The sequence below is a fragment of the Salvia hispanica genome, chromosome 6 (assembly GCF_029641045.1).
Source record: "Salvia hispanica isolate PSC_SH4W2 chromosome 6, Shi_PSC_v1, whole genome shotgun sequence".
NCBI classification, from domain to species: Eukaryota; Viridiplantae; Streptophyta; class Magnoliopsida; order Lamiales; family Lamiaceae; genus Salvia; species Salvia hispanica.
The window spans coordinates 24,353,309-24,378,929 of NC_142697.1; the positions used below are offsets into that span (position 1 = coordinate 24,353,309).

Sequence of the window (25,621 nt, forward strand, 5' to 3'; positions counted from 1 at the left end):
CTATGACACACGTAATTAAGTAGTAAAAGTGAATTTGAAAATAAATATAAAGACTATTAATGAAGTACTATTAAATAAATGGATTAAAATATTAATTAAGTTTAATTAAGACAATTGATGATAGTTGAAGAAATTAAATACAGCCTTCGTTTTGCGTACGTTATGCAGTTTCACTGCCACACCATCAATATTGTGCATTCACCTATAAAGTAAAACTATTAATACCATTAATTAGAATAATAATAATTATTTTTAGTTGAGGCAATTTATTTCTTCTTGTTTTGCGCATACAAAATGGGTTTAAAGTACTATAACTCTTGTTCAAAAATTGCTTGTCATAAAAAAATAAAACTCCATTTTCACAAACATAAAATCAACTCTACTTTCACACATGGAGTCGCTAGAATATGAATTGGAATCCGAAAATAGTGGTGCTTCTTTCATGACAACTTGCTTCAATGGCCTCAGTGCTCTAACAGGTATATATATGTTACACGTATATATTTCAAGATCCAACAAATTCATTTCGTTGATTTCACATTTAATTTTTGAATTCTTTTTTCTCGTTTTAGGGATTGGACTATTATCCATACCATATGCACTCTCTCAAGGAGGATGGCTCTCTTTCGCATCCCTTTTTGTTGAAGCAATAATCTGTTTCTACGCAGCTTTGCTCATGAAAAAGTGTATGGATTGAAGTGTTGGACATTATTTATCATCGTATATTCAAGATCACATAATTGAATATAAATAAAGCAAGATCTTCGAACATCTTGTATTTCACGTAAAACTATAAACATAATAGGATTGAAATATACCTTGGCAATCCATAGCAGAAGCGATTGGAGAAGACGGAGAGGCGGAAGCGATTGGGGAAGACGGAGAGAACTTCCTCGGACTTTCTTTGGTGTAGTAGCGCAGCTCCAACTCCAAGGATTTGTTTCTCTCTCTTTCCCTCGTTTATGTGTTCTCTTAATGTGTGTGATTTGATGGGATCACCACACTTGTATTTATAGGCAGAGAGAGGACAAACCCTTAATTATGAAACCTTAAAAGCCCTTTCCATCAAAGAGGCCCAAAATAATTAGTAAATACGTTTCTTATTGACCAAGAATATAATCTTCCGTCTATTAATATTACTAATTGATCACAATCAATTCTAATCAAATCTTAATGATATATATGCACGATTCTTTACTTGATGGCCAAGGGAATGAAGATTCATTCCATAAAAAGATTATGTAATCAATCTTTTCCAATCATTGGCAATCAATCGGCACATATATATATGAACATATATTCTCTTTGGAGAAATATAATATGATTATTTAATTAATTGATATGTGACAATAATTAATTGATAGTCAATTAATTAGGGTAAAATGTGTCTTATACCAAATAATGTATTATACTAAAATCCAATTCTATTTAGGATTCTATCACATGTCACATATGTGAGACACAAAACTTACATTCTCCCACTTGGCGAACATGTGGGACACAAAACTTTCTATTCTCCCACTTGTCACACTTGACAGAGCCACAATAAAATAGACATAATAAACATAAGGCGCGCATAATATTGGACTTTATAAATACTTTCATCATTGGTAAACATAAGTATTATATTAGAGAGACTACTAATGTGGGTCATGGCGGGCGTATATCATTCAATCGATATAGTTCCTTCCATGTACCACATCACCAATATCTACTCGAATATAATCTATAAGTGACACCGCGTCCGTAATTGTCTTATTTCAAGACCTCCTGCATTAATACTAAAAACGTATATATGCATATCAAATAATAAGTATATACAGGAAAAGTGGAAACAACTTTATTGAATTCAAAATATCCATAACTTAAGTGTCTGAACCAACATGGAAACATAAAGGTTAGACGTTTCCATACCCAAGACCCATTATGTTAACTTATTCCATAAATGTCTTAGGCGGTAATGCCAAAGTCAATGGATCAGCAACCATAAGCTGTGTGCTTATATATTACATAGATATTCTTTGTTCCCAAACTCCATCTTTCACGATAAGAAACTTTAATTCCATGTGTTTAGCTCCTTGAATACTTGTCATACTTACAGAAAGATATGGTTGCACTATCATCAAAATATAATTTCAACGGCTTGGATATTGAGGAGACAATACCAAGGCCTGAAATAAAATTTTGCAATCATTAATGCTTCAAAGCAAACCATAAATTTAGCTTTAATGGAAATCCAATAATTTCTAGTTGATCAGATTTCCGTAATGTGAGCATAAAATCTTTTGTTCCCTTTAAGTATCTCATTATTATCTTTGCAGTTCTCCAATGTTCAACACCAGAGTTACTTTGGTAACGGCCTAGCATTCCAGCTGCAAAGTTGATGTCTGGTCTAGTACAGACTTAATCATACATCAAACTTCCCACAATAAATGCATAAGGAATATTTTTCATCTTACGTTCTAATTCAGTTTTTGGACATTGATTCAAACTGAATTTGTCACCTTTATGAATTGGAACAACACTTGGAGAACATGCACTCATGCCGTATCTCTCTAAAAGATTCGATCTATGTAGCTTTTATGAGACAATCCAAGAGTCCACGTGATTGATCACAAGATATTTCTATCCTATGACATAGGATGTCTCACACATCTTTTATGTTGAAATTTTTAGAGAGATAATTTTATTGTCATGTAGTAATCCAATGTCACTATTAGCAAGCAATATATCATCAACATACAAAACCAATAATATGAACTTGCTCCCACTAACCTTGAGGTATATACACCGATCAACAGTGTTTTCTTTAAAACCAAAAGCAGTAATAGTGTCATGGAATTTAAAATACCATTGTCGAGAAGCTTGTTTCAGTCCATAAATTGATGTCTTAAGTTTGCAGACTAAAAATTTCATTCAATTTCTTAATGAAGTCTTCAGGTTGTTTCATGAAGACTTCTTCTTACAAATCGCCATTTAGAAAAGCAGTTTTTCACATCCATTTGATGTAGTTCCAAGTCGAAATGGGCTACAAGTGCCAAAATGATTCTAAGTGAGTCCTTCTTTGATACTTGGGAAAGTCTCTTTATAATTAATGCTATCTTTTTTTAGTATAACCTTTGACAACAAGTCTGGCTTTAAATCGTTAGATTAAACCATTTATGTCGAATTTGGTCTTGAAGACCCAATTACACCCAATACACTTTTGTTTATCGGGTAATTCGACAAGGTCCTAGACTTTAATCCATAGATTTTAACTCTTCTATCATGCACCAATCCATTTATTAGAATTATTACACTTAATAGCTAGTAAATATGAAACTGGATCATTATGTATTCCTATATTACATTCGGATTCTTGGAGATATTAGCCACAGACATCAGAAATACCCAACCTTCATTTTTGTAGAAAAGCCTTAATGGCACTTTTGTAGATGTTTCTTTTTTTTCCACACCCATGTTCAATGACTTTGGCATCATCATTAAGTGGTTGGTCATTCAAATATTATTAGGAAGCCTCAACAATATTTGGCACACTTAATTCTTGAGGAAATGAGGGAAGAAGGTTATACCCTTATTTCATTAATGACCGCATTATGAGTGTTAAAACTCCCATTGATCTCACCATTCTCAAAGAATTATATATTTCCAGTTTCCACAATTCCCATGCTATCATTAGGACAATAAAACCTATACCCTTTGGATTTTTCTGGTAACCCATAAAATAACCAATAATTGTCTAAAATCCATTTTTTTCTTTTCTTGCGAAGAGTATACTCTAGTTTCCACTGAACAGCCCCGAACATGAAGGTGCTGCAAACTGGGTTTTCTACCTGTCCAAAGTTCATAATAGAGTCTTTGGTACAACCTTGCTAGAAACCCGGTTTAATGCATAAATAGCGGTTCTAAGAGCATAAATTCACAACGTTATGGGTAAGGTAGAATTATCATACTTCTAACCATTTCCATGAGAGTTCGATTTCGTCTCTCAGCAACATCATTCTGCTGAGACGTACTTGGCATAGCATGAATGCCATGCTTTTCTAAATATTTGGCAAAAGGTCCATGTAATTGACTTATTTTAGTGGTACGACCATAAAATTCACCACATCTATCAGATCGAATAATTTTCACCTTTCTATTTAATTGCCTTTCAACCTCAGTCATAAAATGTTCAACTGTGCCTAAGATTTTTCTTGCAATAAATAAATCAATAACACGAAAAAATCGTCAATAAAGGTGAAAAAATATTTTTCTCCACCAAAAGTCGAGACATCAAAAGGTCCGCAAATATCTGTATGTATAATTTTAAGGAGCTCATTGCTTCTTGTGGCATTTTTAGTAGTGTTTGGTTTGTTTACATTTAATACAATCCACACAAACGGTAATGCTTGTAAAGTCTAAATTCGAATGAATATTATCCTTTATAAGCCTCTTAATTCTTTCACTAGAAACATGATCCAGTTCTTTTATGGCATAAGAATAATAAATTCGAATGAATATTATCCTTTGGATGCTCCTTCGGTTGCAATGTGAGCATGAGATGCACCCATTCCACACTTCTTCATCTTACGCTCCTCCTAGACCAATACGTTTCCCAATTCTTTAAAAGTTCACTAATCTTGTATAGTGAATCAATTTGGAATGGTCCATATTGAGGAGGTAAGGAAATTAGGGTCAATTGGACAAGGAAATCCTCATTCACCTATAATCCTAATTTCAGCTCAGAAGAGATGTTATTTATGTCCATCACATGCTTGTACATAGTCCGAGAACCATTATATTGCATGCTTGTGAGATCCTTCATAAGTTTTCCTGCAATAGCCTTATATGCAGTCGTGAAGCGATCCTCAACATTCAGCAAACTTTCTTTTGCAATATCAGTCGTTGAGAAACTTTATCTGCAACGAACATTCTAATGAAGTGTAAACTTAGTCCTGTTAGATTTTTCCCAAGCATTATGGGCAATCAGCCATCTACTTTGATCATAAGATCATTGGCTTATCATTCAACAGTGTTAGGTCCAAGTCCATTACTCCAAGAGTGAACTTAAGTTTCTCTTTCCATTCAGAGAAGTCAGATCCATTAAGTTGGGGAACGTTTGAGATAAACATACTAGTAGAAAATTATGCTGCAATTATAGGGAAAATTAAGAACATGAGTGCTCACATGAAGCTTTGAATAATAACACGAACATTAATTTGAAAACCCATATCATGAGGCAATTATGAAAACTCCTTTGGGCAGTCTTCATACAATAATAATAATCATGCTTTTAATATACATATCTTAGTTCAATAATTGAGTAATAATAAATTGGCGTTACCTTTGGGTAATCGACACCAATTTAAATTATTAACTCCATTAGTGTTTATTATGTCGCAAAAACTATTTCCTTTGGGAATCTAGACCTTTTATGACAAACAAACTATTTAGATAATGAATAGCCACAACAAACATGATGATTAATTGTATGCATAGATTTTCATATTAACTTGATTATAAACTCTTCCCATTTTACCTCACTTTGGTGATTGCAAAATAAACATAATATAATCAAGAATGCATAGCTATTAATTGCTTAAGCAAATTTTCACTTAATTTGATTATAAAATATTATTTTACCTCACTTTGGTGATTGTAAAATAAACATAATATAATCAAGAACATATAGAGATTAATTGCTTAAACAAATTTTAATATGAGTTTGATTATAGACTCTCCTTATTTTGCCTCACTTTGGTGATTGCAAAATAAACATAATATAATCAAAATACATGTTAAAACGAGAATTGAATTATGTGATCATTCATTCCACCATCTCGGTAGATTCATAATCATAAAACATTTAATTGAAATCTCAATTCATCAATGCATATATTCAAACACAATTTACATAAAAGTATATACACAATCAAAATACCCAAATCAATTCCATATATAAATAGAATCAATATGGAAACAATGTATTTCAAAGAATACAAAATAAACTTTCTTTAATTGATACGGTAATTAACCAGTACAACTCACAAACAAATTATGCGAATACAGTTAAATATTCGGAAGTAACAATTTTCTATAACAACATCCAAACAATAAATAATATTCAGTTTGATAAGTATATGCATAACTAGTCATGTGTACTAAAAATCATGTGTATTCATTAAATACGTAATGAAAATCCAAACTAATTTGAATATATGATTCATTAAAATTTCTCTGCCTAAAGAGGTTCACGAGATCAAAGAAAGCGAGAACCAAAAAATATACACAAACATGATTCTCGATACATCAATAATTTATCAAAATTAAATTCAAAAGAAAATATGGTTTTCTATAATACAAAAATACATGAGTTCTCAACCATGCTCTGATACCACATGTTGGACATTATTTATCATCATATATTCAAGATTACATAATTGAATATAAATAAAGCAAGATCTTCGAACATCGTGTATTTCACGTAAAACCATAAACATAGTAGGATTGAAATATACCTTGGCAATCCATAGCAGAAGCGATTGGAGAAGACGGAAAGGCGGAAGCGATTGGGGAAGACGGAGAGAACTTCCTCGGACTTTCTTTGGTGTAGTAGCGCAGCTCCAACTCCAAGGATTTGTTTTTCTCTCTTTCCCTCGTTTATGTGTTCTCTTAATGTGTGTGATTTGATGGGATCACCACACTTGTATTTATAGGCAGAGAGAGGACAAACCCTAACTATGAAACCTTAAAATCCCTTTCCATCAAAGAGGCCCAAAATAATTAGTAAATACGTTTCTTATTGACCAAGAATATAATCTTCCGTCTATTAATATTACTAATTGATCACAATCAATTCTAATCAAATCTTAATGATATATATGCACGATTCTTTACTTGATGGCCAAGGGAATGAAGATTCATTCCATAAAAAGATTATGTAATCAATCTTTTCCAATCATTGGCAATCAATCGGCACATATATATATGAACATATATTCTCTTTGGAGAAATATAATATGATTATTTAATTAATTGATATGTGACAATAATTAATTGATAGTCAATTAATTAGGGTAAAATGTGTCTTATACCAAATAATGTATTATACTAAAATCCAATTCTATTTAGGATTCTATCACATGTCACATATGTGAGACACAAAACTTACATGAAGCAGTCGGATTAAAACCTACCCCGACATAGGCGAGCATGCATTCGGGAAGAAGGGGAGTGTTCTAATATCTGTCTTCATGTATCTTGAGCTCTTCCTCCTTACACAAGCTCTTCCCTCACACAAACATTCGTGTTTGGGGGAAGACCATCGAAGGGAAGCCGATGTTTATCATTCTTACTGCACTTGTAATGCTGCCAACGACATGGTTGAGAGATCTCTCTATCCTTGCTTATGTCTCTGCAGGTGCAACTATGGCTTTTTTTAAGTATTGTTGCTATGGTTTTTGGTCGAAATTCTATCACTTTGCTTATTTCTTGCTTATTTCTCTGCAGGTGGGGTTTTGGCCTCAATGATTATTATTGCCAATGACGGGCCTAGGTGGGGTCGCGCGACCCCACCGCAGGTCCATGAGTGCTGGCTTGAAGCTCAGTAATCGGCGGCCAACTGAGGGCAACTCCGCCTCCCGACCCCACGAAAGGCAGCTTCATTTCTACTTCAGAGAAATGAGGAAGATAGTAACTAAAAATTTAGAGAAAAATAGAAAGGAAAGGAGAGAAATAAGAGAAAATATTGTTGTAAAAATGAAGAAATGAGGAAGATAGTAACTTGAGGAGAAATTTAAATTCAAGAACTGAGCTTGATGAGAAAGAGTTAGACGCAGGGAAAAGAGAAATGTGGGAGAAGAGAGAAGCTGTTGTTTTGCGTTAGTAACCATGGAATTTCAATACTACTATTCATTTTTTATTTAATTTATGTTATACACTAACTAATTAATATATTTAAGTATAATAACTAGTTTAATTTATATGCAATTGATATAGCTTTAGTAGATTCCGTGTAAATTATTTTAAAAAACTAGTATTAGTTAGTATGGTAAATAGATTAATTTAATTTTTAGTTGTAGTTAAAATCAATAATAATATTTGTAAAATAACATAAACAAAAGCATGATTAGAACAATAAAACAATAAAATAAGTACAAAGCATCACAAATTAAAAATAAATTGAAATATTAAATACTTAGGATATGAATACTCTCATAGAAATCAACTACTACCCTAAATAATACTAAAACAAAAGTAAATTTTAAATTGTAATGCATATATTTTTTATAATAATAATTTAAATATATTTAATTAAATTATAATAATTTAAATACTATATATATTACTGATACTAATTCTTTATCCGATCCCACGATTACAATTTTCTGGGTCCGTCATTGATTATTGCTATGATTGTTTGGATTGGAGCGTTTGAGAATGTTGGATTTCATGAAAAGGGAACTCTTTGGAGGTATAATGTAATGCCAACTGCAGTGAGCTTGTACACATTTTGTTATTGTGGTCATGCTATTTTTCCTACTATTTGCAATTCAATGAGAGACAAAACTAAATTTCCTAAGGTATATATACTCACTTATACCCTTTACTTTTTTTTTTGTAATGAACTTGAATAATTTATTTGCTACACTCTTTTCTTTAGGTATTGGCGGTGTGTTTTGTTTTGAGCACTATAATCTATGGATCAATGGGTGTTGTTGGATACTTAATGTATGGAGAGAATTTAATGTCACAAGTGACTTTAAATCTCCCATTACAAAACATAAGTACCAAAGTTGAAATTTGCATGACGCTTGTCATTCCCATTACAAAACACGCCATCATTATATCTCCCATCGCAACGAACCTTGAAGATAAGTTTGCACGAAATTATAATAGATTACGCTACTTAATCCGTACGAGTGGCTTATAGTGCTATTATTGCGCTAAGTGTACCCTTTTTTGGATACGTGATGGCGTTTATTGGGGGGTTTCTGAGCGTGAGTGCCTCCATATTGTTTCCATGTCTTTGCTATTTGAAGATCAATCGAGTATCTCACAAATTGGGGTTGGAGCTTATACTTATTTTGGTGATTCTTGTTGTTGGAATTTTTGTTGCCATGGCGGGGACTTTTGTTTCGGTTAGGGACATCGTTCTACATCTTTAGGGATGTTATGTATGGGTGAGCTACTCTTGTTAGCTTGTTGTTTCTTTCTATTCCCTTTTGTGTTAGTTGACCGTTGAAATTTTACTATGTTTGTATTGATTTCATTTTAGTAATGCTATGGACACTTTAGGTTATTGTGGTGTACGATTTGCAAACACCGTATGAATTTCAAGTCATTTCTAGAATGTGCTAATTTCAAGCCATTCCTAGAACGTGCTAATTTTAGACACTTTAGGTTATTGTGGTGTACGTTTTGCAAACACCGTGTGAATTTCAAGTCAGTCCTAGAATGTGCTAATTTCAAGTCATTCCTAGAACGTGCTAATTTCGGACACTTTAGGTTTTTGTGGTGTACGTTTTGCAAACACTGTGAATTTCAAGTCAATTCCTAGAGTGTGCTAATTTCAAGCCATTCCTACAACGTGCTAATTTTAAGTCATTCCTCGACGTGCTAATTTCAAGTCATTTTTCCTATTTCAATTTTTTTTTAAATACTACACAATAAAAAAAAATCTATAAAAATACAACCAGCATATATAATATGATGGATCAATATTATGACACACTAACGTGCAAATTTCAAGTTATTATAAGATTATTTTTCTATTTTAGTATTTTATACAAATTGATGTATACAAATTGGACATGTTGACTATGTAGATTCTTTATACTCCCTCCATCCCTAATAATTCGTCATCATTTGATCCGGCAATTTTTAAGAAATGTGATAGAAAGTGGGTTGAAAAAGTTGGTGGCATGTGGGTTCTACTTTTATATATTAGTTTTATAATAAAATTTGGGTGTGAATGAGTTAGTGGAGTGTAGAGTGCACTTCCAAAAAATGGTAAAAATGAAAAATAACAAATTTTTAGTGACGGATGAAAATGGAAATAGGTGACAAATTTTCAGGGACGGAGGGAGTAGTGTTTATATTGATTTTCACAAGTACATATAGAGATTAAGGATTAATATAGGTCTAGTTTTTTGTTATTTTCATATAAAAAATAATTATATAAATATATGCAATTGAGATTTTATTAGAATCTTTATAGAATTACAATTAATTTGATGTATAACACATGTGGTAGATTGTTAGGATATATACAGACAAGATTTAGGCGCTGTTAACATGATTAATATAATTAAGTTTGATATTGACTGTATTGGAAAACAAAACAATATCTCGGACAATCGCAATTGTTATCAACTTAATTTGGTTTACTGGACTGTATTGTTCTGCGTAAATTTGTAAAACTTAAAAGAAATTGATACATACAAAAATTTAAAGTCAACCCTAAATTTCAAAAAAAATTCTTGTATTTAAAAATTTAATTGGTGTCCGTCCGATAATGTTAAGAAGCAAATTCGGCTACAATCATCCAAAATTCTGGTATTACCTTTCACATAAGCTTGGAAAGATTGATGTGACATTGTCATGCCCTGTATTATTGATGATTACCCCTAAATAAGCAAAAAAAAATGTACGGCAAGTTAAACCAACATACAAATTACTCATCTAATCTTTTCTTTTAGAGCATCCTCATCCGTGTTCTTAGCTAAGTGCTAAAAGCACGGAAGTGGGTCCGAACCCACTTTTACTCCTTGTCCTTAGCTAAGAGCACAACACTCACATCTGTGCTCTTAGCTAAGGACAAGCTCAAGGGTTCCACTATTCTATTATTCAATTTAAATATTTCAATTACTAAAAACATTTTTACATTATAAAAAATATATTAAAAAATAAAAATTACATAAATAAAATCCTAAAAAATAAAAATTACATAATTAAAATCCTAAGAAATAAAAATACATAATTAAAATTCTAGAAAATAAAAAAATACATAATTAAAATCCTACAAATTAAAATTTCCTATAATTAAAGTGTTATAGGAATTTTTTGTGTTGAAGTGGGGGTATTTATAGATGAAGATGTGAATTTTTGGGGAAAAAATTGAAAAATAAATTAAAAATGGGTAGAAAACGGATATAATTTTTTGGGAAGTGGGAAAATATTTTTTTTTATTTAAAAACATTTTTTTAAATAAATTTTGAATTTAAAAAAAAATAAAAAACAAAAAATCGAATTTAGCCATTGGCCAATAAGAATACACCACGTAGGGCTGCTCAGCGGCACGGACGTGCTCTTAACTAAGAGCAGCGTCGTGCCGCTGGCACGGACGGACAGCTCACAACAGCGGACGGACGAGCTCGCGCTCAGCGGCACGGACGGACGGACGGACGCCACCGCTGCAGATGCTCTTACGTATAAAAAAATTTAGAATTTGTCCAAATATATGGCTCTTATATTTCAGAGACGCGGAAATTTGTTTTGATAAGGGTGGTACATTTTCAATTTTGATTTCGGTTATACTTTGTTGTAATAATATATAGAGGTGTTTGCATAATAATTTATTAAAAATATTTAAAAGTAGGCGATATTATACTACTCCCTTGTTAGGACTTACAGGGAAGACAAAAAACATGTTTGGAAATTCAAAACAGTCATGAAAGATTAAGATTTGAATCATGTTTTTGTTTTAGTGATAAAGCTTTACCAGCAGTTTAGGTTCTTTGCTTTGTTCATATAACGTACTCCAATCACATCTGTTACGGTTGGTACCAAATTATTATTCGATGCGTGTGAAGCGTGAATTTAATTTTAAAAAATAAATAAAAATATTTTAAAGAAAAATAAATTCAACAATAAAGAATTAATAAGTAGATACAATTTGCCGTTGACATATGTACGTGGGACCAGCCAAACATACAAGGTGAGTTCATGAATTTGATTACTACTACTACTACCTTGACGTGCTTGAAAAGAGGAAGTAATATAAAAGGGAAACGAAAATATATTTGATTGGATTGACACTTAAACGAATTAATGCCAATGAAATTTAGGGAAATTACAATTGAGTTACATCCCATTATTGCCCTAAACCAGAGTGGATTCAGCTGATCAAATTGAAATCCCATCACAAGTTTTATTAATAATGTAAATGTTTATCTCTAAATATTTATTGCTTTTACCTTTCACACTATCAATTATTGTGATTCCGTAATTAAAATTCATATCCACTCCCAATCCAAGGAATATGCCAAAAATGATCCAAAATGCACATACATTATTTTTTATTTTGAGCCATAAATGGTCCCAATCAAATGAAAGCAAGCAATATAATGTCACAATTCATCTATTTCTTGAGTTCACATTCATAGAACCGTAGCAGTTTGATTAAGTTGCTATTGCCGGCATCGACCGTTCACATTTTCATATCTGTCTATAAAACCCACAAAATTGCATCACTCAATATAACACATCTCAAAATGGAGAAAAATACTACTTTAACTCTTACTATTAAGTTCTTGCTCTTACAATATCTTTTTGTGCTGTCTGTTGCTCAAAATTTTGATTTCTTTTACTTTGTTCAACAGGTAATTTAATTATTGCCTAATTCTTTACATTAGAATTTTGTACTAAATCGTAGTTGAATTATAACGTATGATTTTAATTTAGTGGCCTGGATCATATTGTGATACGAAACAAAGTTGTTGCTATCCAACTACGGGGAAGCCCGCAGCTGATTTCGGCATCCACGGACTCTGGCCGAATTACAACGACGGCACTTACCCTTCAAATTGTGACCCCAACAATTTATATGACCAGTCCAAGGTATAACTACTGTAAAAAAATTTCATATATAAACTAATTGTGTAATACTTGTAGGTTTTATTTTTTTCGCTACTCTCCTTTTAAATTGTTTGTAATTTATAATATTTGAATTTATTATGCAGATATCAGACCTAATTAGCCGAATGCAACAAGATTGGCCTACTTTAGCTTGTCCCAGCAACAGTGGCACCACATTCTGGTCACACGAGTGGGACAAACATGGCACATGTTCGGAATCTAATCTGGACCAACATGGCTACTTCAAAGCCACTCTCAACCTCAAATCTAAATATGATCTTCTCCAAATTCTACAAAATGGAGGTAATTCCCATTCCTAGCTTTAATATTAACTGATTTTAGTGTGAACAAACAAAAGTTATTTTGAGTAATTTTTTTTATTAAATCTAAATACTTGATTATCAGGGATAAGTCCGGATGGTGGTTCTTATAGCTTGAGCAGCATAAAGACTACAATAAGTAATGCCATAGGTTATACTCCATGGATCGAGTGCAATTCTGATGCAGATGGCAACAAACAGCTATACCAGATTTATCTATGCATCGATAAATCGGGCTCTAATTTAATCAAATGTCCTATTTTTCCAAATGGGCAATGTGCATCTACCATTCAGTTTCCATCGTTTTAATTTTATTTAGACACATGTTTCTTGGAGTGTAGCATTTGCTTTTGCTACGTCAATGTATTTTTCCTTAACCGTTTGATTGTACCGTACGTATGTAATCACATTTGTCAAATGTATTTTAAATGCGGTGTTTCCTTGTAAGTGAAAATGACTGTTATATTGTCAATTTTTTCTATGTCGATTGTTTAATGAGTACATATTGGATGTGCTTGTTTGCTAAAAAAGGGGACTGATTAGATGAGGATATGAGGGGTTTATTTCGGGGGAAGAGAAGTAGAAACGAAACTAAACACACTAAATAAATTCGATTCATAAAAAAAATAATTAGGGGTATTTTGGTGCAAGAATTAATTAGTAGCTGTTGCCTTGTTGGGATGTGCAAAACAGTTGAAATAATAGGAGTATGTGTGATTTTATTGGGTTATGAGTGATATGGGAAATAGGAGTAATAGTTATTGCATATTAATCGATGAAACTGACCTATCAACTACTCCTACTTATTGATAGTCTTATATAATTATTACTCCATTAATATTAGGATACTTAGTCACCATATCATCATTAGGATTGACTAAATATTTACTTCCTCCGTGCTATTAAATATGACACATTTGATTTTCGACAAGATTTTATGTAATGTTATTGTGTAAGTTATTTGAAGAGATAGTAAAGTAAGAGAGATGAAAAAGTAGAAATGATGTTATTTTCATTTAAAGAAACATTTCATTTTTATAGGACAATCCAAAAAGTAAAACATTTCATTTTTAATGAAACAAAGGGAATATTATTCATTGATTCAGTCATAAAACTAATAAAAAAATAAATACAAGCATATTAATATAACTCTATTTAATTATTAGGTATTATAATAAACAACAATTATATAAAGTTTAATTGTTTTACTATTAAATTATTATCTTAATCCTCGTGAAAATATCAATAAACCCTTTAAAATTTTTAAATGGAGTACTAAGTATGCATATCTCGTGTTTGATAGTTATTGACTATTAAAAGAATATATTTTTTTTTTTTTACCAGAATATGCAATTTTTTACGTACAAATTTTAATGCATAAGTAAAATAAGAGATGGATAGATGGAAAAAGTAAATAAGCCTTAAAATGATTCTTTAAAATGATCACAGTTGAATTATAGTAAAATCATATTCATGGATTAATTGTAGGGAAACAAAAAATATTATTTAAAAATAATTACAATTATGATTCTTTAAAAATGAATACAATTGAATTATAAATTATTTAATTACCATTTGCATTAATCGTGCGACTACTTTTATTTGGAATAGATTATAATAATTAATTAAATTTAGCACCATGAATATATTCATGGATTAATTATAGAGAAACAAAATAAATTAGTCAAATTCTATCCCTTCAATTGTGGAATTTAAATTTGTGTTAAATTTTATATTTACAAACAAAATACAGTTCTTTAAAATTTGGTCACAAATTTTAAGTTTTAAATTTACAAACAAAAGGGCTATTCCCTAAATATCCCAAAATTCCTCTTATTTCCTAAATACCCCTAAAACTCCCCTTTTATATATTATTATATAGATAGATTTTCATTATTTTGCAAGGGACCTTGAATACTTACTTGAAAACCCCAAAATTAGCTCATCGAATTTGGAATTTCAGCCCAGTTTTTACGAAATCAATTGGGCATATAGGCCTAAATAATAACCTTGAAGATGTGAGACTTTGAGGCTTTCTTATGAGAGTTTGAAGACTGAAAGCAAGGAGTTGGACTACAAATTCTTATTCAATTTAATCTCCCACTGCAACTTCTATATTATCCTCAATTTTTCTAATGTCCAAACTATTTTCTTTTACTAACTGTTGGTTCAAAAGTAATCTATTATATAAAAATAAGAAATTATTTTCTGTTGCTTATTCTTATGATCATGGAGTTATAAATAAAGTGGATGTAGGACACTTATTGTCTTCCCACAAAATAAAGAAGGTTTCAGCTGAAACCAGAATGACATCTCTAGCGATTCAAAAAACCATGTCGAGCAATCGCAACTTCAAAGGCTTGCAACCGGTGTCCTACGCTCAGACCATTCCGATCATACGATGATATCTCACTTATGTTGAGACTTTCACAAGCCTTGATCAGCTCTTCCCCAACCCGCTCCGCCGCCTCCTAACATTCCACAATGCCACACATTTCATTCCCATTTCACTACTGAATCTACCCAAGTAATTAAACACTTACAGCAGTGGAGCAACAAGGATCCTTTCGCGCTGTTTTCTGCAGAGTACTTCCATAGAACAAACACTTGTTATTCTGATCATCAACCAACATTGCATACAGCTGCTTCTCCGAGCAGAACACCGATAGCCTCGGCCGCGCTGCTGTTCCGTTAAACTGTCCAAAAAGATATCAGCAACGCCCATATCCATTTATCAGGAGTGACGGATTGTTTTACTACCTTTTTCCTTGTTCTCCTGTTGCGAATTTTCGGGCTCTCCGTCCGTTGATTCGCTCTTGCTTCAATCACCAGAGGCTTCATCGCAACATCTGGAATTAAACTTTCATCACTTTCTCTCTCACAAGCATTAACACAAACACCTTCCTCGCAAAGTAAATAAAACAACACACTCACTTACTTGCAGGGGGGAGAGGAAGGATACTGGAGGTATGAAGACGAGCACAACCATGGAATTTCAATGAATTAAAATAAGAAGCCATCGCCATGTTTAATTCAATCAAACATTCCAGCAGAGCAGAAGCGGTGAGAGAGTGCGTGGCGTTTTGAACTAGAAATTTTTTCTTTTTAAAATAGGGGGCGCCTACTGGAATTGTGGTGAAGCCGCACGTAGTGAATCTTATCCACGCGTGCGACATGGATAAACATAAACAATCAGTCACTCAATCAACAAACACACTAATTTACTTCTAGATCCTTCTACTATCTTCCTGTTGCCGCCCACCTTCATGCTTAAAAATTCCCCAATTTCTTCATCACTCCATTTCCATCTAAATTCTAATCATCAATCCCTAATCCACCTCGCAATCTCTCTTCTCTCTTTTCAATTTCGTCGCAAAAAATGGCTTCGGAGCCCTCTCCCTTCATCGAAAGCCTAATCAATTCGAGAAACAGAGACATCTCCCTCTTCCTACCCTTCCTCCTCGGCCTCAACGCTGCTGCGGCGGAGGATTCTGGCAGCCCGCCTGACCGGATCGTGCTAATCAACCCCTTCACGCAGGGCATGGTAGTGATCGAGAGAAGCAGCAGCGATAATAGCAACAACTCAGGTTTTGAGTCCTTTCTCGAAGAATTGTTCTCTCGCAAGAGCGGCCGGCCGCCGGCGTCAAAAGCGGCAATTGAAGCTATGGAGACCGTAGAAGTGGTGGTCGGCGAAGAAGAAGGCGGCGATCAGTGCGTGATCTGCTTGGAGGACTGGGAAGCTGGGGAGAAGGCGAAACGGATGCCGTGCAAGCATAGGTTTCACGGCGAGTGTATAGAGAAATGGTTGAGAATTCACGGGTCCTGCCCCGTTTGTAGATACGAGATGCCGATGGATGACGAGAAGAAGAGGAGGAAAGAGATTTGGGTGAGTTTTACGTTTGGTGGTGAGAGGAGAAGTGGTGAAACAGGGAGTGAGAATGATGGCGATTCTAGTGATTCCAGTTGAATCTACTTGATTTGTGTATATATCTCTGGTTTTTGTGCAAAGTTATTTGTTTGGTTGATCGAATTGGTGAAGAGAAAAATTGATTCAAATGTTTTCATTAGATGAATGCAAGCTTGGCTCTGAAGGTAGTTTGTGATGTCCCAATGAATTTACTTTCTCATTCACAGAAACTGAACACACAGAATCCCCCAAATTCAGGATAAGATGATCAACATTTCTTAAAATCTTGTAAACTATAGTGAGAATGTAGCTCTGTTAAGAAGAGGTGGAGAATATGCATGAACTAGACTATATACTTAAAAAATAAGGATATCCTGATCTTCCACAAAAGGGTGTACAAAACAATATACATAGTCACGATATATAGGCATCTTATAATTATATTAATAGTATAGCATTAACATGATGAGTATACACACTAAAAAGTTCCATCGGAGTTCAAGTCAATCCCTCTAGGTCTAGGCCCCGAGTCGAATTCATTGAGCGAGTCGCGATTCAAATCTATATCATCCCTTTTCCGTTTCTCCGAAACCGGATTATCATTGATCTCCGAGGAGGTGAGGGAGCTCTCAAAGGAGCAGCCGGCGAAGACCTTGTCGGCGTCACTGTCAGTCATGACGGAGGTGGTGCAGCCGGAGTCGACCATGGAGGCGAGGTGAGAGAGCTGAGCTCGAGCGTGTTCGGCCTCGATGGAGCAGGCTCTGTATCCAGAGAGAGTCTCCTCCGCCTTCTTGAGCACCGACTGGAGATATCTCCCTTGAGCCTCCATCCTCAGCTGTAGATGCTTCTGCACCTCTATCTGCTGATGCAGCTTCCTCTGCACCTCCATCTGCATTTTCAGAGCCTCCGCCACCTGCACACTGCATCCACAAACACAACACACTCAGCCACCACCACCACCCCTTTCTTTAGCTACTAGAGCCTCTAATTGAAGTTATTACTCATTTGTCTTCTCCGCATTGCTCTTCTTGCTAGTTACTATGTTGCTACTCTCCGTCTCTCTGCTGTCGTGGTGGAAGCTCTGCGACGAAGACGACGACTGGTGGCTTCGTCCCAGTCTGTATTTCTGCACAATACAAGAATCCATTCTGTTGTTAAATATGTTTTCATGTCTGAAATGAAGGGAATAGAATATTTGCCTGTAAATGGCTCTTGAGGTGGTAAAGAGTCAATCCTTGAATGCCCATGACCCTCATCAAGGATTTGGGAGTGGCCTCTGCAAATAAAGTTGTTAAGACATTAGACTATATGATTCTACTTTGTAGGAATGGAGAAGTGTGATACTGACTCTCAGGGCCTCCGAGCTGTTTGACAGCGTCGACGAATCGTTGGTGGAGCTGAGGAGTCCATTTGAGTCGGGGCTTGGCGTCGCTGGAGAGGACGAGGTTCATGTCTTGGTTGAGAAGAGCCATGGATGGTAATGATGATGATCATAGGAGGTGATTGAATTCTCTTTATAATTGTTGGCATGTACTATGTTGTCACTCCATATCTGGAAACATAAGTGGGGTTGTGTTGTGAGGGAATATATGCTGTGAGCTGTGGCCCTTTCTTTTCTCCCATTTCCCATTTCCTTTTTTTTTATTTGACTTGAAAGGGTGGGGAGAATCTCTGTGATGCAGCAAAAACAGAGAAAGCAACATACTTCAATTTGGAGTCTCAAAAGGAGAGAAAGAGAGCAAAAAAAAGTGTATGGTTTGTTTTTATCCTCCTGTATTCCCACCTCTCTTTCACTCTTAAGTTATTCCCATAGGAGTTAGGCAGTGCCCACCATGATGTATAATGGGAGCAACTTTTGTAAAACCCCTTAAGAAGCTTTGATGGAAAGAAGAAAGAAAATTTAATCATCATGATATGTTTCTTTTTAAAGATTGAAAGGGATAACAAAATCAATACATATAGACTTATTTAGTTTTTGGGGGATGATTATCACATTTTTCTTTTTCCAATTTCCTTCCTGAGAGGGTGTGGTGTGGATAGATTTGGCCGGTTCTTTTTGTTTCTTGTAGGGATAGAGGAATAAAGGAATCTAGCATTAGATTTTTGGACAAGCAAGTATTAGTGTTATCGATAAGTACTGCATTCATATTAATAATCAGGTATAATATGATTGACATGATAAAAAACAATTTGGTACAATGACCCTTTTGGCCATCTTGTTTTTTTCATTTTGTAGCTGTCTGACACTCTGAACCAAACAATAACAGAAACTCATACTAACATATTTAGGCAGAAACAGAAGCACTATTCAAGAATGAGTTTAGTTATGTCAGAAATTCAATCTGTGCAGCAGTCTTAAAATATGTATTTATATTTTATAGTATTTGAAGTGTCAAAATGATATAAAGAAAGCCCATCTTTTCCTCTTTGCTTAAAGTCCAAGAATTGCATGGATTCTTGCTCAAAGATTTAAAATATTGTGCAGTCAAGTTGATGAAGTGAAGCAGTCTAACCTAGTCTTTTGCCTTTTGATCATTAAGGATTTAATTATTGAAAGTTGTTTCCTGAATATATAAACAATGATGTCTGTTTGGAATTTAATTAAGTGGTAATAGAATCTTTTTTTCCCCTCAATCACAGACACAAGGAAATGACAAAAAGCCTCACATTAATATATGCATCCACACTAAAGCAATCCATGAAAAAGGGAGGGAGAAAATTAAAATTCACACGTAAAAAATTGCATGTCTTGAAATTGCCTATGAAATAAGATAAATTCATTATTATTTTTACAAAAAATTGTAAATCAATAAAAGGAATAGGAGAGAGGCACAATGGCAAACAGCAAATCCCAAAAGTCATTTAGATCAGATCAGTCTTTTGCATTTCTTGGGTTGCGCGCAAAGAGTCGGATCCATGGAATAAAAATTCAATGATTGATCACCAAAAAAGCATTGCCATTACTTATCTTTATAGAGAAGATCATTAGATGCAAAGTAGAAAAAAAAGAAAACAAACGCTTAATGTTTAGCTTTTAGCTCTTACACTCAATACATGTTACATTGCTCACTCGTGTCTAACTATGTTGAGGCGCAACAGTTGACTGAACATCTAGGGGTAAAGCACTGTTTCTATGCACGACGTGAGAGCAGTACCAAATCGAAGTAAACTCTAAACGCAACCTTCAACGAGGCCAATTTAGCTAGCATGGATAACTATGTTGCTTTGTCTATACCGCAATCTAAAAGAAATCAAGTTCACATTGAAAAGGGAAATGGGAAGACATAAGTGGCCCAAAAGTTTGAAAAATGAGGTGAAGAAACAAGAGCTTTCCCTTTAAGCAGGTTGGTGTACTTTTATATATTCCATGGAGAGTAAAGGAGATTCTAGGATGATGCAAAACAAGGCCTTGGGATTTTGAGGGAAGCTCCATTGAATCAAAAGTCATCAAATTATTATTCTCTTTGGGTCCCACTCAGGAATCAACAAAAGGAACTTGTCACAATCTCCCACCAATTGATTTTTCTTATTACTGGTAATATTTATCCACGTTAAATTTTGTGGATATATCATTGTAATCCCTTACGCCAGCATTATGCAAGCATTCGCTTCCTCTCTGGTTGGCTCGAAGCCTTAGATATATCGTTGAGTCAGTTATTTTTCTGTTTCAACAAATGTCATCGCATGTGTTGCTCATCATTTGAGAAACAATTTGTACATAACAACTTTAGACAGCAAGATTTTTGCATTAGGAAGATTAAATAAGATCATACAAGAAAATGTAAATTTGGTATGGTTTCACAAGGGGGAGCTTCCGTTGGATAGAGTGAGGTTGCATAAAGTTGAATATTGTGACCTAATATTTTACTAGTTTTGTAGCCACCCATTTTTCATAGTACTATGCTACATATATCGATCATGTGCAGTCCAATTCTGCTTTAGCATATATCATCAATTCATGTAATGATATTGAGATAATAAGCCCAACTTTATGAATAACAACTGAAAATATAGTGTAGCATATACAGATAGCTAAGTAAGGAAAGCTACTAGTACATTTTTCTCCAAATTCATTAGTGGCAGATAATGTTTCACTCACTCTCTCAGCTATGATAGATCTGCTGATGCAAATAAGTCCGGTTTTCTCTTCTCAGAAGCCGTTTGCCTCCTCCTGCATCCATCTCCGCCTTAAAGCTCTTCTATTCGATGACATGTTTCTACAAGTTTTTGATGACGATATTATTACTAACTTCACCAAATGAAGACTTTGTTGAATGTATTAGTTTACATACTATTAAGTATTTAATTTTACGTTTATGTTTATGTTTATGTTATGTATTATTGTATTATTCGTCGCACTCCAAGCACAAAATTCTGGCTCCGCCTCCTGTGTGTTTAGGATTTGGGAACACGTTCGCATGTGTTCATCAGTTTTCTGAAAACTATACAAGAAATTCATCGAAACATGACCTGCAAATTAATGGATCACACACACATACGCATCAAGAGCAAAGCTCTTCTTCATGTCAAAGTGGCAGACTAATAATAGTTCATCATCTTTCATGAAAAAAATAATAAAATAAAAGTAAGTTTATGATCTTAAAAAAACGTTTATAAAGCGACAAACTTGACCAATGATCAATAAGTCAACTAATCCTCATATTGCTTCAGTTCCTAATCCTAGGTTAATTAGTCAATAATTGTCTGCTAATAATTAAACTCTCTGTCCTAAACCTTGAAAATATCCACCCAAAAACAATCATCATATTTCTGCCACAATTCCACGAGCAAAAATGATATAGCATGAAGATATGGACCTTTTAAGAGAATGGGGCAATGCATGATGCACGCCAAAGGGGAAAACTTTCTAGTTCTGCAACAAGAGACTATACAAGATAAATTGGGGTGTTTATTTCTTTTCTAGTACTAGAAGTGGCTGACACCTCACACCCACTTCCTCCACTTAGGCATTATTATCATTTCATTGTCTCTGCTTTTCTTCTTTGTGGATAGATTTAGGTGGTTTACATAGCATAGCAATAGCATGTTCCTTTTCCAAGCTTTGAATAATTTTTAAAGATATTCCAATATCTTAGATGCTCTCATCCTTTCTTTTCTTTTCAAACCCAATTTTGACATTACAACGCCTTCTTTACCACCGTGTTTCATGCTTCTTATTCGAGGGTGATTCCGGCATCAAACTTAATTTGGTTTAGATACAACATTTCTTGGTTAGGGAGTAACGATGGATTTGATTTTTGGACCTACTACTAAATACAATAATGATAAAACAAATATTTGATTACGGGAATGACAAAATTACCCTTAATGATATTACAATAAAATATTTGAATTTTAGAACTCTCACCATTAAACCTGCGACAACCCTTAATTAAACACATACATGGCTTGCTCGCCTCAAATCAGCATACTTTACTACATTCCAAAAGATTCCATCTTTCTGGTTTTAAAGATTCTTCAACTCTTGTTCATTTTTTCAGTAGCCAAAATTTCGAAAGGCCTTTTTATTTGGATATGTTCTGGACTATGATCTGCTTCTTCTAAACTTTTGCAGAATAATGAGGAAGCAAAAGATTGCTGGTTTTTCTAAACTTTGAAAAAAAAAGAGAATTAGGTTTTTTTTCTAAAATTTCAGAAAGTATTAGGAAGAAGAAGATCAAAATGGATAGATGTGTCATTTTGCATAATTTTTCATGATATAAAGAGTTTTTACATATTTTTTTTATAATAAAAATGAGAAAGGTGGAAGATAATATTTGTAATTACTTTATAGGGATGCCAAAACCCTTTTTGTGATACACTAGCAAATTCATAGTGCGTTCATTCGCATTCCATGGGATAAATCTTGATAAGATATTGGAGTACTTTAATTTTCAAATTTACAGTACTATTAATGAGTTTTTTCGAATCAAATAGTAATATTGTTATGGTCGAATGTACATAGAAATTAATGAATGGAGATGTTGAAGAAAATTAAATCCTGGGAATTAAGGTATTGTCCGGAGCCACAAGTAAAGCACTCAATGCAAATGGTAAATGCAGTTCGGTCAGCCAAATTTGAGAGGAATTTGAAGAATTGAGGTTGACATGTTTGCCATCATCCAAAGTTGTGTGGTCACTTGTGCCTATTGCCGCCTATCCACAACAACTAACAATATCGCATCGCTTATTTTATCTATACATCAGACAACGTTGGATCAAGTAAGGTGGATTCGGGTTTGGCCACAGAGTTGATTAATCCCACTACCAGCTTATCATCAAGGCTAAAATATTTCATTAAAAATCAAACCTTTGAATTTGTCGTTGATCATATAATTAATTAGGTTAAGGTTCACTTTCATATTTCATCTCTCTATCAATCATTCGGCATTCATGACTAGTGATGATCTTTCAACTATTTTTATCTGGAGTTTCTTTTACTCTGGAACGGATCTCCTAATCCATTCCTAATCCACTTTTCGCAACTTAATAAAATAATCTTATAATATAAGTGACCTGTCTAATCTCAGGAATCTATATATGTTGCTAGATCCACTTTGGCATCATAGGGATTTTAGGATTATTTAACGGATCAACATTTGCCACGTAATACTATTTCTAACAGACGTAATGAAAGAAGTGATACATTTGGGGAATCTAGTTTTCACTTGGACCTATTACAAGAATTTTGGCCGACAAGTTCCCAATTTAGTGATGTCATCATAACTTCAATTCAAATTTAATGCTGTGGAGTAATATCTTTAAATGTTTGAATACCGATCGCAGTGGGTCATATAAGTTTTAAAATAAGTTTGGATCATATAATTTAAATAAATTAGTATAATTATTTTTTTTCTTCAAATGATTGTTTATTATTAGGGGTGCTTAAACGGTTTTCCGGTTCCGGTTCCGGTACCGGTTCCAACTTTTTAAATAAAACCGGTTCCGGTTTGGAACCGGTCGGTTCCGGTTCCTAACCGGTAACCGGATCATAATTTAATTTTATTTTTTTATAATTTAATATACTAATACATCTAATTTAATTGAATTAATTTTGAATTAAATTAAAATAATTTGAAACATTGAGTGATTTTTAGATTTAAAAAGTGTTAGATTTGCGAGTTCTGTTTCTGAAGTATTTAAAATGTTTAAACCGTGATATTTTGAATCTACAATTATTTCCCCAATCAATTTTTTATGAACTAATTATAATGAGTAGGACATCATAAGTTTGTTTTTAATTTCCAAAAGAACTTATACAATTACAATATCATTTCATATGATAGAAATTTAACTTTATAACAAATACATGTAACAATTCATTTAACATACGCTTTTAACATGTTTGTGAATAATTTATTAACTGCTGCGTTATAAACCAAAAAGTCACAACAAGATCAATTAGTAATATTAGAAATTCCATTGAATATTTGTTTAGCCAAAAAGGGGAATTGAAATTCAATTTTAAAACTTATTTTTTTTAAAAATTGCTAAAGTTTAGAACTCCTATTTTTTTATTAAAAAATTGCTAACATAAACTAGTCCGACCTACTACACTTGACATCACTCTTATCCATATATGAATATTATTGTATTGTTGGTTTGTACTTTTGTGTATTTACTTGATTTTTTAGGTATTATTTGTTATATTTCTAGATGTTTGGCTTATTATTTTTTTTAGTATTGAACTATTTAAAATTATAAATAAATTCGGATTAAAATTACACATCGGTTCCGGTTCGGAACCGGAATCGACCGGTTCTTAACCGGCCGATTCCAAACCGGAACCGATCGATTTCGGTTCCGGTTCCGGTTCTAGGATTTATGAAAATTTAAAACCGGTTAACCGGTCAACCGGTCCGGTTAGAACCGGAACCGGCCGAATAAGCAGGTCTATTTATTATACTGTTTATACTTACGGTGCCACGCAAATGACGCATTCTCTTATGGAGCACCCTTACTGCTAGGAGCAATTATTTATCCACATTCTGTATCTCAATGACCCGACAATACCTCAAAAAATGTATGCCGACAAATGATTTTTTAATATATATAAAAAAATCACTTTATGCGTAAATGTTTTTATTTATTATTTCACCTATGCATTGACGTTACTTTAAGATTTGTGCAATTTCATTTCAAGTAACCTAAACTCTAATCATAGTTATTTGTTGGTGAATGACGATGACTACGATAAGATGTCTCCAACTCAATTTAATAAGTTGGAGATTTAAGATTTGAAAATTTTGAGTCTATATGTGTTATTTGTATATCTTGAAATAATAAGTTTAAAAAATACAATACTTTGTTTGTTGGTACAAAGTTGGAGTGAGTAGATATATATACGGTAAAATTTCAAATATTCCCTTCGCTCCCGGAAACAGAAAATTATGAACTATGTCTTTTTTAATTCATTTCTGAAAAGTATAAAGTTTTTAATTTTGTAAATTTAATTACACTACAAATAATATGAACCACCATTTTCACTAATACTATTTTCACTATTCTTTCTCTTTCTCTTTCCCACTTGATCAGTTATATACTCCATCCGTCT

General features: G+C 33.5%; 4 protein-coding genes and 1 pseudogene across 5 annotated transcripts; 3 read left to right on the forward strand and 2 right to left on the reverse strand.

The window, feature by feature from the left end:
- The first annotated feature begins 391 nt into the window (after positions 1 to 391).
- On the forward strand, positions 392 to 9,149 carry LOC125206417 (amino acid transporter AVT1I-like; annotated as a pseudogene).
- A 3,288-nt stretch (positions 9,150 to 12,437) lies between these two features.
- LOC125207948 (extracellular ribonuclease LE-like) lies at positions 12,438 to 13,641 on the forward strand. The gene is made up of 4 exons (XM_048107471.2): positions 12,438 to 12,584; positions 12,667 to 12,822; positions 12,945 to 13,143; positions 13,246 to 13,641. The coding sequence occupies exons 1-4, from the start codon at positions 12,477 to 12,479 to the stop codon at positions 13,467 to 13,469; spliced, it is 687 nt and encodes a 228-aa protein (XP_047963428.1). The 5' UTR covers positions 12,438 to 12,476; the 3' UTR covers positions 13,470 to 13,641.
- A 1,683-nt stretch (positions 13,642 to 15,324) lies between these two features.
- Positions 15,325 to 16,336, reverse strand: LOC125205260 (uncharacterized). Of its 2 annotated transcripts, none has more exons than XM_089061020.1 (4): positions 16,099 to 16,336; positions 15,921 to 16,009; positions 15,704 to 15,856; positions 15,325 to 15,628 (listed from the first exon to the last, which is right to left on the reverse strand). In XM_089061020.1, exons 1-4 carry the CDS (start codon positions 16,334 to 16,336, stop codon positions 15,476 to 15,478), a joined length of 633 nt encoding a protein of 210 aa, XP_088917146.1. In that variant the 3' UTR covers positions 15,325 to 15,475. The 2 variants fall into 2 exon arrangements, with proteins under 2 accessions (XP_088917146.1, XP_047960045.2); XM_048104088.2 differs by having other exon boundaries at positions 15,325 to 15,631.
- Positions 16,337 to 16,539: 203 nt separating this feature from the next.
- On the forward strand, positions 16,540 to 17,255 carry LOC125205261 (E3 ubiquitin-protein ligase MPSR1). The gene has a single exon (XM_048104089.2). It carries the CDS (start codon positions 16,540 to 16,542, stop codon positions 17,125 to 17,127), a length of 588 nt encoding a protein of 195 aa, XP_047960046.1. The 3' UTR covers positions 17,128 to 17,255.
- Positions 17,256 to 17,420: 165 nt separating this feature from the next.
- LOC125205259 (Homeodomain-like superfamily protein) lies at positions 17,421 to 18,906 on the reverse strand. The gene is made up of 4 exons (XM_048104087.2): positions 18,416 to 18,906; positions 18,267 to 18,343; positions 18,069 to 18,193; positions 17,421 to 17,987 (listed from the first exon to the last, which is right to left on the reverse strand). Exons 1-4 carry the CDS (start codon positions 18,537 to 18,539, stop codon positions 17,546 to 17,548), a joined length of 768 nt encoding a protein of 255 aa, XP_047960044.1. The 5' UTR covers positions 18,540 to 18,906; the 3' UTR covers positions 17,421 to 17,545.
- Between the last annotated feature and the right edge of the window lie 6,715 nt (positions 18,907 to 25,621).

Coding starts and splice junctions, on each gene's coding strand:
- LOC125205261 (XM_048104089.2), top strand. CDS start 16,540: ATGGCTTCGGAGCCCTCTCCCTTCATCGAAAGCCTAATCAATTCGAGA.
- LOC125205259 (XM_048104087.2), bottom strand. CDS start 18,539: ATGGCTCTTCTCAACCAAGACATGAACCTCGTCCTCTCCAGCGACGCC. Junction 18,344..18,415: donor ACAGCTCGGAGGCCCTGAGA/GTCAGTATCACA, acceptor CTTTATTTGCAG/AGGCCACTCCCAAATCCTTG. Junction 17,988..18,068: donor AATGCGGAGAAGACAAATGA/GTAATAACTTCA, acceptor TTGTGGATGCAG/TGTGCAGGTGGCGGAGGCTC.
- LOC125207948 (XM_048107471.2), top strand. CDS start 12,477: ATGGAGAAAAATACTACTTTAACTCTTACTATTAAGTTCTTGCTCTTA. Junction 12,585..12,666: donor TCTTTTACTTTGTTCAACAG/GTAATTTAATTA, acceptor ATTTTAATTTAG/TGGCCTGGATCATATTGTGA. Junction 12,823..12,944: donor ATTTATATGACCAGTCCAAG/GTATAACTACTG, acceptor TTTATTATGCAG/ATATCAGACCTAATTAGCCG.
- LOC125205260 (XM_048104088.2), bottom strand. CDS start 16,336: ATGTCGCACGCGTGGATAAGATTCACTACGTGCGGCTTCACCACAATT. Junction 16,010..16,098: donor CCTTCCTCTCCCCCCTGCAA/GTAAGTGAGTGT, acceptor GTTTAATTCCAG/ATGTTGCGATGAAGCCTCTG. Junction 15,632..15,703: donor ATCCTTGTTGCTCCACTGCT/GTAAGTGTTTAA, acceptor GTGGAATGTTAG/GAGGCGGCGGAGCGGGTTGG.